The 15,258-nt window shown below is 38.4% G+C and overlaps 1 protein-coding gene across 5 annotated transcripts in view; it reads left to right on the forward strand.

Annotated features, from left to right (window-relative positions):
* The first annotated feature begins 853 nt into the window (after window positions 1-853).
* The window catches only part of zgc:158464 (uncharacterized protein LOC791139 homolog), a 99,074-nt gene continuing 84,669 nt past the window's right edge, over window positions 854-15,258 (forward strand). For 3 of the 5 annotated variants that reach the window (XM_056765996.1, XM_056765997.1, XM_056765998.1), the window contains exon 1: window positions 854-1,684. In XM_056765996.1, coding sequence (XP_056621974.1) covers window positions 1,247-1,684 — 438 coding nt within the window. In that variant the 5' untranslated portion in view covers window positions 854-1,246. The remainder of the gene's footprint in view (window positions 1,685-15,258) is intronic. The other 2 variants (XM_056766000.1, XM_056766001.1) reach the window with 2 other exon arrangements.

Raw genomic sequence — 15,258 nt, forward strand, 5'->3', positions numbered from 1 at the left:
GCATCAAGTTTGATGGAAAAGACAATTGGATTTGTGGATGCATGTTTCATTCCTCTGAAATGAATGACAATTGCTCTGCAGATTTCTCAAGGTACTGATGTTAATAGAAATGTGTTTTTGCACGGACGATGTGTCCTGTCATTTGATTTGCAGGTTTGCAAACATTTACAGGAGTCTGCGTTGAAATGGGGGTGTTGCAATATACAAGTATTGCCAATAAGCATGATATTAATAGCCACGATTAATAATATAATTGTGTTAATACTACATAGACATAATCCTATTGACAAGTTTGTTGTTGCACGACATTTTTGCCTTAAAAGAGGCACTACTTACAAACTCTGCCTGCCTGCCAACCTGCACTTGAGTCATCATTGGCCAAAGAATAGAAAACGCAAAATTACAGATAAATTTAAATTATAGCATTATTTATATAAACAGTTTTGCAATATCACCACGTTGAATTCTTTTGGCCACAATAATTGTGTAGTGCAAATCTGATCTACTCAAATATAATACAAATAATACACTCATGCCCGGTTTCAAAGACATGGCTTATCTTAAGCCTGGACTAAGATATTTGTCACTTCTATAAAAATGCATTCGAAGAATACATTACTGTTGTGCGTCTTGAGACAAAACAATAGCACTGATATATTTTAAGATATTTCAGGGCAAGTCATATTCAGTTAAGATGGGTCAAATGTAAAACCGGGCCTTAGTTTGTAATGTTTTATTTACACCCCCAATCTTATAGATAGAAAGCTTTTTATAGTGTGATAAATTGGCACATCCAAGTACAATTTATTTAAATAACAGTTCTGGAACCAACATGCTGCTCTGAAGAACATTAGATTTAACATCAATAACACGTGGTCACCTCGACAAGCTTATATATAAAGTAAAAGGTGATGCAATAAACCATTCATTTGTAAGTGCAGGAATGATCAGATGTTGTGTAGAAAAGTGCGGTCGTGTCTAGTCCCAATAGGGGGCAGTGTTCTCAGGTAGAATATCCCACCAACTGATCAGCTGTCCGCACACAGTCAAACACGCACACAAGCGCGGAGCGCAGGAGTGAAGCGCAGAGTTTTTCCAAACAGAAAGTGGTAGAGGTCGAGAAACACACACCGCAATCCAGAGAACACCACACGGACTCGTATCAGAAGGCTTTAAGAGGCTAAGACGGGAAACTGGTACGGATATATTTATATTTTATCAGAGTTTTGAGCAATGCGCTGGCAGCATGGCCAGATGGTTCAAGGAGCACCTGGGTTTCAAAACCACCAAAGCCCCACCACCGGCGCCCCCGAAACCGGACTACAGACACTTCCACGCAACCGTATCCAGTCCGCCCGGATATCACCTCCACCAGCAGCAACAATCGCAGACGGGCACCGGGTTCATGTCCGCTCAGCCCGATATTATCACCGCGTACAAACTCCAGAAGGAACTGGACTTCGAAGATCCGTACACGGGAGGCGGAAATATTCCCTTCTCCTCAGGACTTAGTTCAACGGGCTCGCCGGACGTCAAGTACGTGTCTCCGAAGCACCGGCTCATAAAGGTGGAAGCGACCGAGAGGAGCGGGTCGATTTCGGGCAGCGGTGGCGGGGTAACAGCGGTGAAGTCGCCGACCTCTCCACCTGCCGAACCCGAGTCCAGCAGCAACAAACAGGAGAAGGTAAGACCGATGTCAAGTCCACCTTTACAGGTAGGATAGCGATGCCCCTGGAGATCGTGAAATAGTTTTGTTAAATAAATCGAAGTAAATCACTATTTATTATTATTTTCATAAGTATGTTTTTATTGTTTTACGAAAATATTTACTATGGAATGTTTGAAAAGAGTACCTTACGTTTTACACAGAGCAAATGCGCACGTTAGGTCTGGGTTTTCTCAAAACCGGCAAAACGAGTTCTTTTATGTGCCACAAAGGTTATGACCATTGAAAACTTTTAACATGACATCCTGAAACATGTCTTGATGAAAGTTTGATGAAATATCTGAGCTGCTGCATGTGAGGATTGCCCAAAGCTTCACGTGCTTGTTTTAGGACGCATGTCAAAGTACGTTGTAGTCCATGTGCACAATTATTGATATTTTATTGTGTTTTATTTATGTTTACATACCTTTTTGACGGACGGTTAACATGAATCTGACAAATCTCTCTCTCTCTCTCTCTCTCTCTCAAGTGGACATATTCTGACTAAAAACCAAAACTGTCAGACACACTCAGTCAACTTCCATGCATTTTGTGTGTTCGTTTACCTGACTCGCTATGTGAACCAGATATCACAGCAGTAACACTGTTTACACAGACTGCCGCCAGAACTTTCACAAATGTGTAACTCCATTCCTATTGCAACCACATTTCCCCTGCAATTCTTACCTGCCACACCTTTTCCTGTGAGGTGTGGCCTTAGCTGACTTAACGTACTGTACACTCATGATATGATGCAAAGACTGCATGTTTCTAGTGATGTCATCATATGTTGCTCAAACCCCCACAGATTTGTTCCCAGCAGCTCTGTTTGTTAACTTAAGCGTCCTGCAGGCTTCTTTGTCCTGGTTGTTTGTTTAATGTTTTTGCATTGCAGTTGAGTGTTAGTTTGTCTGGCCTACACGGTGTGATTTTACTCTACAGGTCACAGAATGACATGCTGATGGGCGATCGGTTTATAGCTGAGCCAATGAACATGCTTGTGAGCTGCCTATCAATGCAAGACAAGAAAGCAACTGACTCATCAATTCGGATAAATACTGCAGCTTGTGGGTCAAGAAGTTAAAAGGGGATTGTTGTCCACGCCATTGAGGTCCAGGTCATTGAGGTGCTTAGAGGCAACGGAGGACTGCTGTTGACCAGTTTGTGCTGGTCAGCCATGTTATCAATATCACATCTGAAATGATATGGTCAGATTACTGAACAAGTGTTTGAGGAGGGTTGACCTGCAGAAAAATATAAGGAGTAAAAGAGTGTAAAAGATGCGAGTACTGTGTTTTTGTGTATGTAAGGTATTGCGTGGGGGTTTATTGTCTTTTTCTCTGGCTTCGTCTGATTTTGCATACTGGTGTAATGCTGCCTTCACATGCTCTCGGAAATTCAATAAATCCTAAATCAACCTGGGAATAACATCTGGATTACGTAACATGGGAAGTATTCAGTTACATAAAACCATCAATGCTACTAATGATTTAGTAGCATTAAAACGTTCTATCTGCTAGAAAGACGACTGCGTAAATTATTTCCGGGTTGAAGTGGAAATTATCGTATTTCCGTGAGCACTTGAAAGTAGGATGTAGAAAGAGATAGGAATCACGTCATAGGGGGAAAAAAAGTACCAAAACTAAATTGTGTTTCATAAAAGGTCAGCGTGTGTTCTTCAATAAATGTTCGAATAGTGACCCTGGACAACAATGGGTCAATTTTTCGAAATTAAGATTTTTACATAATCTGAAAGCTGAATAAAAAATTCTATTGATACATCAGTTATTAGAAAATGACAATATCTGGCTGAGATAAAATCGTTTAAATTTAGGAATCTGAGAGTGGAAAAAATCTAAATATTGAGAAAATTGCCTTTGAAGTTGTTAATCAGGGGCTCTGTGGCAGGCCATCCACTCACAAAAAATTAAGTTTTAATATATTTAAGGTAGGAAATTTACAAAATATCTACATTGAACATGATCTTTATTTCAAATCCTAATGATTTTGGCTCAAATGAAAAATCGATAATTTTGACCCATACAAAAATGTTCCCGTGCTACTTAAGACTGGTTTTGTGATCCAGGGTCACAATTGGTCACCACGTAAACTAGTTACAAATTCCCGTGATATCAAGTTGTATCATGCCAGTATCCGGTGATGTCATCATTGAGACAATAGTGTGCCACAAATCGCAGATTGTTTTTTTTTTGTGGAAAGGGATGCAAGGCCAAAGCTGCCCTTTTATAAACGTACAGTAATTAATTTTGTTAATGGAATTAGCTTGTTGCTCAAGTGCAAACACTAACATGACGGGGCTGTGACATCTTCAAAGTGCCCAGCAGACGATTTTAAATTGCAGCCTTTGGATATTTATCTACTGCTATTGAAATGGATCTGTGCAGTTTTATAATAGTAAATTGATATGCTACACTATAAGTAGTGCTTTAGTTATATTTTAAAATAGACAGCATCATAGATGCATTGGCATATGGAAACAGCATCTCATCTCTTGATATGCTAACTGAATCTGCTGGCTCTTACAGAATGTTATGTATATCGACCCGTGAGTCAGGAATGCTGGTGTCCTGCTTTCATTGAGAAGGCCAACTAATGTCTTAATTACTTGACAAGTGGATGATAATTATGTAAATGCTCACCTAATGCTCAGAATGCCAATAGCTGTGTCAAGTGTTTTGCTCTATCTTGATTTTGTAACAGCATCCTGATTCAGTCATTTGCTTCAGTTTGATCAGTACCGCAGGCAAGATGTGAATGTGTTTGTAAAGCAGTAAGCCAGGAGAGGCTGTGCATTGCCAGTTTTTTTAGTTCTTTATGTTTGTTATATACATTGGCCTCCACATCTTTAGAGCTGGTTGATAACTTCCTCTAATTTGATTTGTAATGAACATAAGTGTTTTATTATTAATAAACCAAATTACTTAATTAATGACAAAAATGGGGGGGCACTAAAGCACGCACCCATTACCAACAAAACACAGACATATGACTCAGTTTCACTTACCGCATGCAGTTCACTTCCAGCATCTTTTAGTACTGGGACCGCTCCATCTATCAGTTTCAAATGATCTCCAAATCCAGCGTTATATCCACCGTTACATAACATACATCGCTGAAATGCTGTGAACCAACAAACACCTCAACTTCTCTCACTATCGCAGAGTAATAAAATGCAAGCCCACAGCGCAGCCAATCTTGATACAGCGACCCAATCCTGAATCTTCCTATCGCTTGTCGTTTGACACATGGGCGGGCTATTTCTTTCGCTTGCCATAAGCATGCTTGTCCTGGAGAATTTTATAATAAGGGACTAAGAAAAGTGGTTACGTTACTGTATTTCATGTTCGGAAAAAACTTTCAGAAACCTACAGTATACGAACCTTGAGGAAGTGTATTGAGCACAGAAATACTACGTAATACGTCCAACTCCATGTCAAGCATGAGAAGACTGCACATTTAACATTGTAAAGAAGTCATAATGCATGAAACACCGTTGCACATCCGCTTTGACATGATATGCTTGAAATATGCTGATAGGCTCCAGACTCCACGTGACTCTAAAGTAAATAAGGTGAGGAGCATAAAAAAATTGATGAATGGATGCATTTTTGTATAGATTGTTGTAAAGAAATCTCTATGATATAGCATTGTTGAACTTATAGGCACACTCCAAGACAAGAAAGGTTTTTGTTGTTATAGTTTTCTGGCCTACGGCATTTTGGAAAATGATCAATTATGGTTTCAATATAACGCTTATTAGCAACATGCACACTGATAATACACACACACAAATCACACTGATGTACCGATAACTTTGTTCATCTTCTCGTGGTAAATTCATGAAGGACTCCTGTCCTGAAAGTGAATTACTGCAAGGTAAACTGTAGATAATAGAAACAAACAAAGCATGCGTGCTGTGGTGACAGTGACCTTGCATATGCTTGCATTAGGGTCTACAGTTTTTCTCATTTTTTCATATGCATCCATCTAATATTCTTCTTTGGTGGATACTGCATGCAATTTATCAATATATTCATTATTAGTCATTTTTCCTCACCGATAAGTTTCATTGATGCACTCAGATGTTGGTGATGCACTAAATTGCGTGCTTGAACACCTTAATAAGCTTTGTAATTGAATGCATTTACATTTTACATTTATTCCAGTAGCATATTTTATCTAGGCTTATTCTTGCCAGGCAAGTTAATGGACTTTAATCTGAGGTCGAACAGAAGGTTTGGATGTTTCTAAGAAGTACACAGTCTGGATTACCGGGGTTCAAATAACAAAGTGATCAAATAGAGTGTTGATCTGGTTCAGGCCTCATGGTGCCATATAGATCGGTTTTTCCCCTCAAAAGCATTAACTTGCTTCATTCCTTATAGATCAGGATTCTTTTTAGGCACCCTGTGTTCATTCACTACTAGGGATGTCCCGAGGTGATTGCAAAAAAGATCGGGGGCCGATCAAGGCTTTTTTAACCTGATCGGGATCGGCTGTATTTTGCCCCATCATTTATGATCACCCTCAAAACAGTGGATGGTTTACAGAGAGTTAACTCAGCTCTCTGATCCTGAGTAGAAAACACGGGTTAGCGTCTGATTTTAAAGCTTCTTCCAGAGCTTTAAAACTAAATTAAAGGGGTCAAATTACACGGCTAAATCAAATATTATCGTTTGTTTAAGATGTAATGTAATGTGTATACACGTTTTAAGGTTAAAAACATGCTGTATTTTACAAATACCATGCATGTTTGTATCTCCTCTTTGCCCCGCCTCTCCGTAATGCGCTGATTTTTTACAAAGCTCATCACTCTGAAAAGCGAGGTGTGCTATGATTGGCCAGTTGGTCAGTGCATAGTGAGCAATAGAGCAATTGTTCTTACAGGTGATAAAATGTCATCGATACTTCTTTATATCAATTCCAGCCCGAATCAGATACTGAAGATGATCAAGCCGATACATCAACTTTGCCAGCGCGACTTGAGCAGGATTTAAAGCATTGGTAAGGTTTTATAAAAAAGAAATATCATGTTAAATAGTTTAAAACTATAGCCAATGAGATTTACAAGTACGCCCACCTAACTTTCGTTTACATTCGGGCGGTCTTAGTCAAGTCACACCACGTAATTACATACATTCGTGGGGGTGTGGTTCAGGCAGGTCTGGTTGAGCAATCGCTTTTAGATAGAATGGATCTTTTGTTTCAACACTTAAATTTTTGCAATTTTACGTGTCTAATACATGCATGGACAACTTATAGCACACCAAAGACACAGAAAAACACTTATTCGCGCCATAATCTTTGCGCCATATCTGAATTGTGCCTTTTTATGGATATCCTTTAAAAAATCAATATCCACTACATTTTAGCAAAGATCTAAATCTAAATGCTCTGCATAACAACTGATAAAAAACAGAACATTTAAAGGAGTGAACTGTGCACTCCTGGTGACTCATATTTGACAGAAAATATGTTTAAGTGCAGCATTTAGTTACAACCTAAACACAGCAGAGGGTCTATAGTTTTCTGTAAATTGGTTCCAGTGCACCTGACAAGGTTCAGCTCACCTACTTATGTAACCATGGCGACAGTGGTGTGTATTGGTATGCGTTTTCATCTGTGTTCAGATATGTGAGGTATTCATTTAAATGAATGGGTAAAAGAGACAAATGCCTGTTGACCTCCACTGAACGACAAAAGAATGACATGCATCTGTGGAACTGTTTCAGGCATGCACCGTGTTGTTTCTGTGAGTGCTATAGTTGTTTGAATGAATGAAAACTCTCCCACACATTTGACATATGAGGTATGTAATTAAAGGTTACATTGTTTCCTGTAAGAAGCAACTAGCCTCTCCTAACCATTTAAAAAACCGTGTCCGTTTATCTGGTTGAAAAAAACGTGTTATTTGTTTTGTTATTGGGAATTTTGAATATGCGTGGGAAATGTAACCTAGAATGTAAGGCGCCACTCTGGTAGGCGTGGAATTATTTGTTGTGAAAAGCAAGGATTGGAAGGAATAGTTTAATCAAAAACAAAGCTTTGAAAGACTGACATGTTAAGATATTGGCATATACCTAATGAATACAAAACTATAGAAACCATCATAGAAATTCTATTGGTTTCTATTAAAGAATAAATTATTTTTTATTTTTGAGGTCCTACTTTGGTTTATGGAGTGTCCAACAACAAGTTTACATGCATACATGGCATACATACTCTTTTATTTTCTAATAATAGGCAGTTATTATTACCTTACTTCTTGACTGACTCAAATGTTTCGTTCGGCGATTCATCCGTCTAATCCCCTCCTTTCTGTCAGCCTACTCTGATTTGATTGGTCAGATGGTCTAATCAAATGGAATGTAGGTCGGGCATTACACGGAGTGACGCAAATCAGACCCGGAACTGAAATTAGAACTACAGAGTTTCAGATTTGATGATATTGTCACCTAACTGTCCAATCACAGTTCTTTTCTGGCAATGTGGTAGGAAGAAAACCATACTGGTAAATCTGTGTCTGTGACTAACCATAGAACTATTGATAGGATGTGAGTTAATAACGGCAGTGCTGTCCTAAATTCGCTTTAGCATCAAGGCTGAAGTAATGCTCCTCTAGGGCTTGTGAGTCCAGCAGGTCAGCTAAGGCAAACTGATCTGAGAGCAGTTGTCTGAGACCATAATGGGAATAGGTTTGTTTTTGTGTGTAAGGGCTAATCTTAGATAGGCATGAAAGGGCACTTGCTAGTCTGCACCAGTGGACAAAAAATATCATTTTAACACACTGGTCTAAAGAAACAAATTAAGCCCTGAGGTGCTCTACCATGGAGGGCACAAACAGAGAGTAAAAGAATAGGTCTTTTAAGCCGTACTCTTAGAAGAAAGCACTAGCATCACGGAGACTACATAACTGTTCTTTAGTCCATATAATTAGTCTGTTCTCTTCTACATGCCCTGCGATAGTTGACTTTTTTTCTTTGCAGTTAGACTGTCTCTCCAGCGGGAATATTACAGTCAGGGTGAGATGACTGCAGGGTCTTGTGGGAGAAATAAAAATACTGGAAATGCAGTTTAATAGCATAAGGTTGCAGTTTTAGTCGATCCTGATTTTATTTTACATAAGGCAAAACAAACATAACAGGCTTGTTAGTTGCTCTTTAAACTGCCTCTAATCCACTGACAAATCCTCTTTAATTTATAGTACAAACATGGGTTCTGTTTAGTGTTTGAGACATTTTGGTATCTGGATGTTTTAAAGTTCATAAGTGTATATGTCATTAACACACATTGACCAGCACAGGGCAACAAACATGACACTAATGCAATAAAAATTAAGAGTACTGTTTTACGACTAAAATTCTTAAGATTCCTAATTTACACAACTGATATCAACAAAAAACAATCAGTGTAGTCAAATATACAGTATGTTTCTCACAATTAAAAGTAAATATATATTATAAACTACATGCTTTATAATAGTTTATAATAACAATTAAAAGGCTGTCAATTTTAAATTGGATTAAATATACTACATTGTACAGTAAAAATATATGTTCATGCATTATATTTATTTTCACTGTATGTGCCGGGATAGATCAGTTTACCTGGAGGTTTTTACTGCACTTTTCCCATTCTTTTCCCACAGAGATGACTTATTTTTACGGTGTGGCCATAAAATGAAACTGCAGAGACCACACCGATTATACTGTAGTTTCAATTAAAGAGGTCCCATATCCCCCATATGTATTTTAAATGAAACCCAGCACAGTATTTTTGTTATTATTTGTGATGTTTTTACAGATTGAAGATATTTTTGTTGTAATTTCGACCAATTCAATATACCTGGCCAATGTGTGAAGGACAGACCAGTGTCTCAAGCTCCGGCCAAACTCCATACTGCTGAAGAAAAGAGTGAATGCTTTTGCTTCAGGATTAAGGAAGTGCTCTCTTCCTGACAGGAAGTGTTTACTGCTCCCTGAAAATCCCTTTCGACTGGGCAAGTCCGATCTTGCTCCTTGAAATAGACAGGGAGTGGTTTACACACCTCTAGCATCTTACCACACAGATGATAAAGTTAAAACTTAATCTAATTCTTTTTGCACATTTTCCATAGTAATGCAGATGAAGTTCTTTACTATACTTTTGTCCCACAACTTAATGTAAAATTCGCTGGAATTACCAGGTTGGATCATGTGCCGTGGACACTGGGTGGATGGTTACATCACAGCGAGTTTAGGGTGGATGCCTGTGCTGGTAGTTCAGTGAATGGTGGAAAGCCCCGTGCCTTCGCTCCATTTGGGTGGATGTGGGTCTCCACCCTTCTCTTCTAGTTCATGGTAGACTAAGGTCGAACACGTACCAGCCTCCCCTCTCTCCTTTTTCTCCAGGGGCCAACTGAGGTCACCATGTTTCCGCCTGTAATCAAGAGATCCGCAGGCTGACCTCACTCACTTTGTGTGGCTGTGCTTGCTTTCCTGTATCATATCCAGAAAAATCATGTCGCTTATGAAGGTTGAATAGAGCGGAGTAAGTGGCCGAGACTCACAGTAAATGTCTAGGTGTTACTTTATTCAAAATATATTACATCCTAAACATTTTGTACTATAATAGTATTAATACAGTATTTAAAATGGTCCTGTCTGAGTGCACAGTTTTTTATAAAAATAATAATAATAATAATAATAATAATAATTTAATCATAAATTAAAAGTTAAATTGAAAAACATTTTTTAACATCATCCTTTTGGTTTACATATTAGTATTGTAAATATCATGTTATAATATCGTCATTACAGTAGACAGCAGAAATGGTTTGCAAAGAAAATAATATCACAGTGCCACAGACTAAAGCATTTCTTCTATGATGCCAATATAAATATGTACACGCATGCACTCTGTATTCTTTACTTGTATAGATATATAAAAATACGCTGAATTATATTTTAGCATCAAAATTCAATTTCTTCTCCCCTGCATCCACCTCCATTTCCCTCTCAAATTCAAACTTCTAAATCTGTTATTGAGAAAGAGATTGGTGACAGGAAATTGGATTTCGTCAAGCGTATCCCCTTGTTTTTAATCTTGAATATCTGCGCTGTATAAATAGCATCATCATCTTCACAGTCCACTCAGGCTCTCTGTGGAGAAGGACTTCTTTGAGATGGTATGATGTCATATAGAGTGACGGCTTATGTGACAGAAGTTGCAGAATCATTACACACAAGTACATTTTTACTACTGTGCACATTTCCTAAATCTAAATGAGAACAAAAGCGAAAACTTGATTTTTTTATTGTGGTCTGTTGTGTCAATCGGCACTGAAATGTTTTTGCATTATGACTGCTCACATTCATACACTGAGTGTATTGCGAAGCAGATTAGCCGTGGGCGTTCGCTCTCGTGCAGATGTGAAGTCAAGGGTCACTTTAGGTTTCTCTGTCTTATGTAACCCTGGTGAGGTGAAGTTCTCGCTCTAATCTGTTCTGCACATGGATCACTGGGAATGTTTCGCGCTCAAGGCTGTGATGGATGATTCATGACACATGATCAATGGCTCTGTTAACAACAATCTCGAAGCAACATAAAAATCATTTTGGCTTGCCAGCTGTATGAAATTCAATGCACATGGGTTCAGAACTTCTGTGTAAGCTGTTTTATGGAGGCTTACATCTGATTGATAATAAATTAGACGGAATGAAAGTTGTTTTGGGAAAAGACACATGATTTGTGATGTGTTCGTGTTGCATGATGGCTCTAGCAATGGAAAGATGAAGGGTCTGCCAAATGCAGAAATGTAAATGTGAAGTGGTTTGAAGAAATAGAAACATTAGGGGGAAAAATACTTTTATATATAAGATACAGCACTCGGCATGTAGATTTGGGTCATTCTAAAAGTGGGGTGGCATTGTCATGTGCATTAAAAAAAAGAAATTCATTATTCATCCATTATTCAACCAGAGTTATAACTTGATGTCTCATTTTTTTTTTTTTTTGCCTAAAACAGTTTTCTGAACTCTGGTTTGCGTCGGTAATCTGCAGGTGTTTTGAGGTACAATCATTAAACTGTATTGTGCCATCTCTCGCGTTGATGCATTAGGACAATCGGCTATAAAAATGAAGATTCAAATCATCAAAAATGTCCTTTTTTTAAAAAGGCTTTGTTGTTTCAGTCAGATAAAGTACATTCGTATGAGAGCGATTGTGTTTTGACAATGATTTCTGCATTATCCCAGGATGCCTTATTGTGTTGCATTTTGCTCGTTCTTCATACTGAAAATGCTTTGTGGATTTGTTTATACGTTATGTGTGTTTGTCATCAACAAGAATATCTTTGCTTTATTCTCCCAAGCTGCGTTACACAAACACTTGATGTTTCTCGCTGGTTCCTCTAACCTCACGTTTGTCAAATCAAGAATGTGGTGTTTTGTTTATTTTTCTCTTCAAACTGTTATGTGTGTCTTGTCCAGTTCTGTACAATGCGGTCTCCTCACTTTATATTTACTCTCTGTAGTGTGCAGCGGCGTCCTTTCTCAGAGGCTTTGCAGTGCTGTGGTGAATGGTTCTCTGGGTGGCTTTGTGCTGAGGTAGATCGGCTCCTCAGCGGGCCCTTCTCATTAGATCTGATCGCGCCTTTACAAAGCATCACCTGCAAAAACACAACAACAGCAGAAAGGCCCTTTTGAAATGTCCCTTAATGCAATCGTTCCTCTAAGCCTCCAGTCCTATTAGGTCATCTCGCATTGAAATCCCTCGCGGTTGAAGACGTAAATCACCAACGTCAAGTCTTTTTCTCTCTCCCTTTTCCCCTCTCGCTTTCTTTCACCAACTTCCCTCATTTGCCACCGTTTCCACCCTCCGGTTTGGCACTTTGACAGATGGGATAGTGTTATCAGGAAAAATGTCAAGGCGAATATTTCTGGAAGTAAAGATCTGCTCAAAGCAACAAATCCGGGGAATAAAGTCACTCGAACTGTGTGAGAATTATAGTTTGTGGATTCAAGTAAAATTTATGACTTGAAAAAAGTATTATTCCATAATGCTTCCTCAGCAACATTTTAATCAAGCAGAAATGGACCAGTGTTGGCAAAATGTTTGCGGCTGGAAAAAGCATCTTGGTTCTTTTTTAGGTGCTTTTATACATTGTGACTTCCATTTGGGTGCACATTTGGTTTTTATTACCATACTAAATGTTAATTGTTTTCTAAAGTAAGTTTTTCTTAATTGAGATCACATGATTTTTATGTCTTGTAATGAGCCAATAAAGTTCAGTTTAATAAAACATCTCATATATCTACAACCAGAATTGAACAGCAGGCTGGTTTGAGTGACATAAGTCAGTTTTTTTAACCTACTGTATACAATAACTTCAGCTCACACAGATGCTACAAAGCCTGAAGGCAGCAGTACATTTCAAAAGGCACTGGAAGATCGCTCGCCCTCAGGTGTCCTACAGGTGTGCGTTGTGTTACAGAGAAATTGTTTAATTTATGTGTGTCAAACAGGTGTCAAAAACATCCATCTTTCACTACCAAACAGTTAGTTCCGCCATAAATGCATTCCATTAGTGTGTTTTTAAACAATTTCTATTGCAATTGGCGTTACATGGGGGAAAGAAATTACATGCTTTCTCTGCTTGACGTCAACTCAGACATTTTGTCCATGTTAAAATGTAAATTGGCTTAAAAAGGTTCTGACAATAATCCCTGCACTTCAAAAGAGCATTTTTTATGATACAAACTGGCTAAAAATAACTACGGTATAACCTTTTATTGCACATAACCGTCGGACACCTATGGATTATGGCTAACAATGGGAACATTGCACACAGCAGGCGATTTTAAGTCTGACAGTAATTGTCTTGAAATGTGTTCTTGAAGGCTGTGTATGTTACAGGAGTTGTTCTTCAAAGGCTATAGTGTGGCAACTTCTTGCAGTGGGTTTGTACCATGCTGGCAGTGTTACAACTTTTTACAGCATGCTGGGCTTTTCTGTGTCTCTCAGTTTATTATTTATATAACACTAACACAACTGAATAGTTGTGTCATGTCATCCTCTATCATACAGTGTTATATTTTTTACAGAAATATGTCAGTCATAAGATCTTGTCTGTTAGAGACCTCAACTTATCCCAAGCTTTTTGTCTCTTTGTTTTAATTTTCCTGTTGTTTATTTAATGTAAAAAGTCAAGGTCTAATTGTAGAAAATAATTTGTGAATCATTTTGTGAATAAAGCTTTTAGAACATCACTGTTATAAATTCGGTCTCATTTTCTTTTGCTGTTTTGCCTCAATCTTTGTGAAAACAATAAAAACAATTGCCTTGTTTTTTATGTTCAATCCCAAAATGTATTTGCCTTTTAATCGTGATAAGGATTTCTTCCACAATTCGTGCATAATAGTCGTCATGCGTTCATATTTTATTTTTGTAAAAACAAATAATCATGGTGTCACAGAATTGCAACAGCGCCAGCAGGGCTCGAAATTGCGACCATTGTAGTCGAATATGCTCCCGAAATTTAACCTGTGCAACCTCAAAACATATTTGGGAGCATTTATGGGAGTCCACATTTTGTTGTGGTCATTTTTGTTTTTGGAACATTTTGGTGTGAATCCCATGTGAGACCAATGGGATAACATGTAAAAACCCATGGGATAACATTTGAGGCATGTTGCATATATGCAAAAAGCATGTGGAATTTGTTATTTCTACACACACTAGACATGCGTGTTTGACCATTCCGTGCGTGACTTTTGCCGTATTTCTTGCATGAGCACTATGTGTTTACGCCGTGTGGCGTCACCACCGAGCCCAGGCGAGAGTTTTAAGTTTCTGTAAAGAGTAATAAATATGCAGAGGTGAAATAAAAAATGTACAGAATAATGGCCATTTTTAATTGCGATTATCATTTTAGCCATTATCTTGCAACCCTACTAAAATGTAACCAGAACTGTAGTGACATGACAAAAGCTTGTGATCTCATACAAAGTTTACTCAGTCTAAGGTTAAACCTTGGATACGACTGCTGATCTTAGACCAGTAATTAGGGCTTTTTTTCTTGCTGTATATCTCAAGGGCACATGTAGCATGGAGCTGCGGCTTAGCTTGACTTTCATGACAAGTGTGGCTTTGTGACACACCCAGCACATGCCAGGCAACAGATGGTTTGTCCCCAGGCAGTGTTCGTGTCCCCCGCTGGTCCTGCCTCTTCATGAGGCCCTGTTTGTGGAGTCTCTTGAAGCACAGACAGGCTCCTGTTGCCATGCGGGGCCCCTGTTTTACAAGTAAGAGCCACTTTGTTTAATTATTCTCTCCTCGTTTCTGTTTAGGGTAAATAGCTCATTACAAATGGTTGAGTGTGAAATCGAGGACGGAGGGAAATGGCTGTAAACATTCTGTTGCGTCTGTGGGAAATGCAACAGGATGCGTTCATTTCAACATCATTTGTGTTTCGCTTTATAAATTTTGGGACACTTTTATTTAGCCTGTGGTTAATATTATTCTTTTATCATAATTGCAAGCAGACATTTATT

The sequence above is a fragment of the Triplophysa dalaica genome, chromosome 14, assembly GCF_015846415.1.
Source record: "Triplophysa dalaica isolate WHDGS20190420 chromosome 14, ASM1584641v1, whole genome shotgun sequence".
Classification (NCBI taxonomy): domain Eukaryota; kingdom Metazoa; phylum Chordata; class Actinopteri; order Cypriniformes; family Nemacheilidae; genus Triplophysa; species Triplophysa dalaica.